At 43.7% G+C, this 7205-nt stretch overlaps 1 protein-coding gene across 1 annotated transcript; it reads right to left on the bottom strand.

Annotated features, from left to right (window-relative positions):
- Positions 1–2466: 2466 nt before the first annotated feature.
- On the bottom strand, positions 2467–3444 carry LOC107098803 (Fc receptor-like protein 5). The gene is made up of 3 exons (XM_015396653.1): positions 3405–3444; positions 2827–3090; positions 2467–2747 (listed from the first exon to the last, which is right to left on the bottom strand). The coding sequence occupies exons 1-3, from the start codon at positions 3427–3429 to the stop codon at positions 2467–2469; spliced, it is 570 nt and encodes a 189-aa protein (XP_015252139.1). The 5' UTR covers positions 3430–3444.
- Positions 3445–7205: the final 3761 nt, after the last annotated feature.

The raw sequence follows: 7205 nt of genomic DNA, 5'->3' as shown, positions 1-7205 counted from the left end.
GCTTTTTGACACACGGTGGCTACCATAGCTGTGATATGTGTTTGAGGCAGTGATGCTACAGAGCGGAGGTCTTCAACAGGTGAAGGTACTGCATGGGGGTTGCAAAAGTTTTGGTTAATTATACTTTTTTTTATACTCCCCCCTGCAATTTTTTCCACTAATTGAAACATCTTTAAATCCACATGAACATGAATTCAACAGACTGTAGTAAACAGATAAATGGAGGCAGAAGATGTCTTTCAGTCATCAATGCTCACATTCAGCGACACACAGGAGCTCTTTCAAGCTGGGCACCGTTTCATTCACAACACCTGTCCCATCAACCAGGAATCAGAAGTTGTTTACCAACCCCACTAAAAACAGTGTTGGTACTGCACTGCTTCCCTCTCCTGAGATGCTGGATTGTGGACCAGAATTGCTTCAAAGCTGTATGGAAGTCTTTCTCCATGGCACCGACAACCTTGCAGCCACAGCTCCAACTAGCCGCCTCAACAATAGAGGCACGGAACATGGTCCACTCAGACTAAATGTCCCCCACCTCCCTCGGAATATGTTTAAAGCTCTGCCAGAGATGGGAGTTAAAGGTCCTTCTCACGGGGGACTCTGCCAGACATTCCCAGCAAACCCTCACAATGCGTTTGGGCCTACCACGTCTGACCGGCGTCCCTCCCCACCATCAGAGCCAACTCACCACCAGGTAGTGGTTGTTGGAGACCCCTCTCTTCACCCGAGTGTCTAAGACATGCGGCTGCAGGTCAGATGAAACAACAACAAAGTCGATCATTGAACTGTGTTCTAGGGTGTCCTGGTGCCAAGAGCACATATGGACACCCTTATGCCTGAACATGGTGTTCGTTATGGACAATCCATGACGAGCACAGAAGTCTAACAACAGAACCCAACTCGAGTTAGGGTCAGGTAGGCCATTCCTTCCAACCATGCCACCCCAGGTCTCACTGTCATTGCCCATGCGAGCGTTGAAGTCCCCCAGAAGAACAAGGGAGTCCCCGGAAGGGGCAATCTCCAGTACCCCTTCTAAAGACTCCAAAAGGGTGGGTAATCTGAACTGCCGTTTGGCGCATAAGCACAAACAACAGTCAGAACCCGTGCCCCCACAAGTATGCGGAGGGAGGCAACCCTCTCCTTCACCGGGGTGAACCCCAACTTACAGGCACCAAGATGAGGGGCAACAAGAATGCCCACTCCTGCTCGGCGCCTCTCACCAGGGGCAATTCCAGAGTGTAAGAATGTCCAGGCCCTCTCAAGGATACTGGTTCCAGAGCCAGAGCCATGCGTCGAGGTCATTCCAACTATTTCTAGTTGTAACTTGTCAACCTCACGCACTAACTCAGGCTCCTTCCCCACCAGAGAGGCAACATTCCATGTCCCAAGAGCCAGCTTCTTCAGCCGAGGGTCAGAACGCCAGGGTCCCCGGCCTCGACCGCTACCCGTCAAACCAGTCTATCGCAGGGTATTCATTTGATATATAAAAACTTTTTTCTTAAACGTGTTTATTTAAGAGCAAGTATGCAAATTAATCAACATCTAGAAAAAGTAGACTATATTTTATTATTTTCCATATGAATCCCAGATTGTTCATTCTTCTTTGCTTTTTCTAAAAAGTGCTTCAAATCAGTCCTAGCTGTCTTTATCCATGCTGGGTCACATCCCGACATTTGAAAAAGGAGGCAGGGAAAGCAGAATAAAGCATTAGCCTCGCCACATGCAGTTAGCCAAGCCTTGTAGCTAAACCAGGTCCTGGAAAAAGACAGACAGAAGTTTACCGTCTCCCTCTGTCTTTGAACTGCCGATTAATTTTGATGTCTGGCTAAGTTTGCTTCCCTCCTATGACTTGACCTGTCAGTCAGCCGCACTACACCTGTGACGAAAGTTCCTGTCTCCTCAGGGTTCACCAGAGCTGCACCCTGAGCTCTCCTATTTCTTTGTATTGCAGAGGAGTTACTGCAGATGTCTATGGCCAAATATGTTTGCACCTGAGGGCGGAAATACGTAATCTTTGAAAAACTGAGTCTTTCTAAGTCGTCATAGATGTTACCTCTGCTGCTTCTGAGCGGCTGCTGCTGGATTGTCAGCTCACTGTAGGTGATGCTCTGCTCTCCTTCTTTCATCTCCTCAGCTGCAAAAAAATAAATAAATCAGAAAGTCATTAGATTCATTTTTCTTCTGTTTTAAACAGGCAGAATATGTAAAATGAACACACTATAGACTTGTTCAGAATTTCCTGCTGATATTGTGACTCACCGTCAGTTTTCCTGCAAACATATCGTCTCACCAGTAGAACCAGAAGAAGTGAAAGCAAAACGATAAACATAGCAGGGACTGCTATGGTAGTAGGGAGAGGATGGGCAGCAGGAAGAGAGGAGGATGAAGGTGGAGGAGGAGGAGGAGAAGAGGGGGTTGGTTTCCCTAAAATGATCCAAAGGTAATTATTTAGTTCTTGTCTCATTATGAAGGTTGAAGCAGAGAGAGAAGCTCCTGACCTTCAACAGAGATCCTGCTGGATGGAGACTCTCCATGACCCCTGATGTTACACCTGTAGAGGCCTTCATCAGAGCTGGTCACATGGTGGAGGGTCATGTGACCTTTGGGCTCAGTCCTGATGAGGGAGCCATCTTTATAGAAAGCAGCTGGGAGGTTGGAGGGAGTGGTCTTTGTTAGACAGCTCAGAGTGACGTCATCTCCCTCCATCACAGGGAGGACAGGACTCTGCAGGATCACTGATCCACCTCAACACAGAGACAAACTACAGCATTTCATCCATTTCCACACAGCTTCATCAACACTAACTCCACAGTCTGATCTTACCAGTGACAGTGAGCTGGATGCTGCTGCTGGCTGCTCCCTCTCTGGACCAACACCAGTAAACTCCACTGTCTTCAAGGAAGAGGTAGGTGATCTTACAGGTAGAACCAGCTGGTTCCCCCCATTCATCTCCACACGTGTTGTTTCCTTCAGTTGTGTTCCTCCATATAGTAGAATTACCAGAGCTGCTGTTCTCCTCACAGCTCAGAGACACAGACTGTCTCACAAAGAACTGAGATCTGCTGGGACTCACAGTCAGACCAGCTGCTAGAAGAAAAAACACCTGCTTATTATTATTTTTATTGTTATTATTTTTTTTTAACAAAGATCCAAAGTTCTGCTCCAAACCTTAAACACATCTCTTAGCTTCTCTGATACTTGCCTCAAATAATAACACCAAAATAACTATCAACAAACATTATAGACCACTAATGCTGTGATCTACATGTACTTCATGTTTTCATTCATGAAATATTATTTTCTGAAAGTATTTTATAACTTCCTGCTGGAGAAAGCAAATGTTTTATATTAACGAGTAATATTTCAGTGTATGAAGTCGTGATGATCGAAATTTAACCAACCTTTGCATGTTGTGCAGCAGGTCATTAAAATCAGCACTGAAGAGGAAAAGCAAAAACATAATATTAATGGATTAAACAAAAACAGTTTTGCAGCTCAGAGAACATTCTATTGAAAAGCCCTTGTGAAAATAAAAAAAATCTCCATAATGTAAGTCTGGGAATGTTGCTTTCTAACTTTGCAATATTTAGTACTTGCCCTTTTTTTTTAGTTTGATCTTTTTGGACTTATTGTGGTGCATGTTAAATAAGATTGTGGGAATTGTTTTCAGTTTTGCGTGTTATTTTGTGTTGAGTAGCAGACGCCACCTCAACTAACCTGTTGTTTTCCACTAATGGCAAAAGACAATGGCAGAAGTAAAAATACTAACGCTGATGCTATGGCTTGACAAAGTTCAGTTTAGGCAACTGGACATGATTTCTAGAAGACGTTTCTCCTCTCATCCTAGAGACTTCTACTCTTCTAACTAGTGGTGGGGAGCAGTGAGATTAATATACTGGCCCCTTCTAATGGGTCGTTAACTCTCTCGTTAGAGTGGTTTTCAATGCCTCATGTTTGAGACAGGTGAGGGCGGGTGGGAGGTGAATCTTCTGGGTATGGTTCCTAAAAACGCTTTGTAAGTAAGTGAAAGGGTTTATCTAAGACCAACTCGACCGTGAGAGATGTTTTTTTTTTTTCCAGGGTAATGAAAATGGCTTTCTTAACCCCTCTTTCAAACCATCTGTCTTCCTTGGCCAGAATATGGACGTTGTTGTCCTCGATGTACTTTAGACTTCAGGTGTAGGTGAACAGCTGACTCCTCTCCTGAGGGGTTGGCCCTCTCGTGTTGAGCCATGCACCTGTTTTGCTTGCTGAATGGCGTAAAGCATTCTGTGGGTCTTGGTTCTGGGTTTCTTGTCTTTGGGGTGAACCTGATTTTGTCTCAGGGTGTTTCTGGTGTGAAGTGTACAGGGATCCAGTTCTAGTTGAAAATCCTCCTGAGAGCCAGCAACATATTTTCTCTCTTGGCACTCGTAGGAGGAGGACGTTTTTTCTGTCTCCAACTTCCTCCCTGTATATCCTGCTTAGCTTCTCTGTCTTGTCTTCAATTGTTTTTTGCTATGTGATGAGGTTTTGTTTTGCAATCTTAAACTGTATCTTGCTAACCATAGATTATGAAATCGTATTTTTTTCCTCCACTCACCTATTGTGATCCCTTTCTTTGTGTTTTTCTTCCAATAAAGTGGCAGTGCCTTTTTACGGCAGCAAGGCCTCGGACATCCCATCCCCCTGTGTCTGTATATTGTCTGTCTGTTTTGTCATTTCTTGGATGGGCTGTACCAAACCTGAAATTTTGCCCTACTGGAGTATCACTCGAGGCTGGGTGAAATGAAAAAATCTTGAATCTTCAGTATGGAATGATAATGTTCCTTCTTCTCATAGTTGGTTTTTGGAAAAACCCGTCGGAGAAAACCACCGATCTTCAGGCTGTCCTGATGTGTCCCTGGTCTCTCATCTTCCATCTCTTGGAGGTGGGAATAGTTTCTGTCAGGGCTCCTGTCTGTGTATTTGTTTTTGAGTTTGTCTCCCTTCCACCAACAGGAGGCGCCTGGTTCTGGTCCACCTCCTCACACACCTGCTGACGGTTACCTTGTTAACAGAGTGCTCTTAAGCTGCTGATTGCCACTACCTCGACCCCAGAGTGTTTGCCAGTTTCTGATTCTCTAGCCAAACTGAGTTTTCTCTGAGTAAGACTGAGTTCTTGTCTCCCCGAGTTTTAACTTCGTTTTTTGTCCTTTGCCTCTTGGCAGGAAGTCATCCTGTAAACTGGACCTTTTCGAACCTCCTCTCCCAGGAGGGATCAACTGAGTCTAAACTGAGCCAGGGATTCAAACAGGAGGTTTGTATCCAGTCTCCTTTGAGGATGTTGAAAATACTCTCTGAGCAAGGTGTGGAATCAAGGTTTTTCCTTGGCCTACTTTGTGTGATAAAATGTTATTTTGAATAGAAGTAAGGATAGAGAAATTCTGTACCGTTCACTATGCTATACTATTTAGGGGGACAGAAAGCAGGTGCCTCCCCTCCCTACTCTAGATAAGGGTGAGGGGAAGGTCATTAGAAATAATGAGTTCACAAAGCCTCCTTCATGCTGTGGTTAAAACGTATGCTCTTATCGTTCTGTTTCTGGTGTGAACGGAATACAATTTTCTGAAATGTTTATCTGAGCAAATTTATGTCTTTTGATAAACTAAAGTGTTTCTCTTGGGAAGATTCAATGTTCGCGTGTGTGTATGCTGTGGATTCTTTTTAAATGTAGGGGTGTGTTTCTGAATGCTTCAGAATCGCACTCAACTGTATTCAGCTGGTTTGTGCTATTCTCCTCTGCAGAGTAAAATAAAACATTTTCTTCCTTCCATATCAACTCTCAGTGCTCATTTTTTTACTCCACAAAGGGAATCATCTTCACCAAGACCCGTTTAAGTACAGTAGGAAATCTGAGTGGCAATCAGCGTCTCCGTTCACCCACTCCGTCCGAGGTCTGGGTAAACCCTGTTCCGCCCTCCACCGAATCAGACATACACTGGAAAAGCAACACACAGATTGAAGTCAAGGATCCTTCACTTCTCTGGAAACCTGAGTCAACAACCCGATCCTCTCCCTCAAGATCAACGAATCAAATTTCCCACTGAGCCTGAACTAACAGTCTGTCCTCCCTTTGCCTTCCAGTTCCGGCTGAGCTGAGTTCAGGGAAACTCTGCACCGAGCTTAACATCTTCAATAAAATCAGTCAAACTTTTCATCCGTGTCTCTCTGTTTGGTTTCACTGCATGTGGGTCCAAGCCTTAGATAAAATCATGACAGTTTCTGCTTGTGTCTGAGGCGTTCTAATGATGCCTAATTACCATTGATCGCCCCCCAGGCGACCTCCATGGTCAATCCAGTTGGAGGGGGTCAGGCCCACCTTTTGTCTTAGTTTTCTTCACAAACTAAATATGAGTAGTACTTTGGGATCAAAGAAAGTTTTTAAAGTTGGCACCCAGCTTCACTTAAACCAGCTAGATTCCAGCAATCAGGCTCGAAATGTCATTCAGAGAGGAGCAGGGTTAGGGTTATTCTAGGTCTATTCTTTTCTATTCTATTCTATTCTATGAACAGCACGTTGATTGTCTTTCCATTGAAACGTGCTACATAAATAACTCCGCCTTGGCCGTTGAGAGACGATCCGGCGCAGTGGCGAGGCCTGGTGACGAGAGTTGAGGGAAAATCTGAGACCACAGAGGAGGATGCCAGTCTACTAAGACTGGTTCTTTTCCCATGAAGACTTTTGTAACTGCAAGGCCTGTTTAGTAAAAAAAAACTGTAATAAATGCTGTAATAATCCTACCATAATAAAAAAAGTGCTGTCATAGCTGGACGCACTGTACATACTGTATATCCCATGCACCTTTTTCTTCCTTTGGCACATTATTCTCCTTTAACTATTTGAGCTGATGTAATGACAAATTTCTACACTTTGAGATCAAAAAAGTTAATGAATGAATAAATGAATGAATGAATGAATGAATGAATGAATCAATCAATCAATCAATCAATCAATCAATCAATCAATCAATAATAAATAATAAATCAAATATATCTAATTCTAAAGTTTTCTTTGTCCTTCTGTTTACCTCCATGTTTCCAACCTGTGTGGTGGTTTGCTTTTAGCCCCATGAGTCCAGCAGTTGTTGCTGAATCGTATCTGGAACTGTTATCAGTCCATTTAACTGGATTTTTTTGGTCCCATTATGAAGACGTTTATCATATATATGTATTGTATCTAT

This window comes from Cyprinodon variegatus, unplaced genomic scaffold (genome assembly GCF_000732505.1).
Source record: "Cyprinodon variegatus isolate N-32 unplaced genomic scaffold, C_variegatus-1.0 Scaffold811, whole genome shotgun sequence".
Lineage (NCBI taxonomy): Eukaryota > Metazoa > Chordata > Actinopteri > Cyprinodontiformes > Cyprinodontidae > Cyprinodon > Cyprinodon variegatus.
Note: the sequence above shows the minus strand (reverse complement) of the source record. Positions and strands in the feature narration are given on the sequence as shown.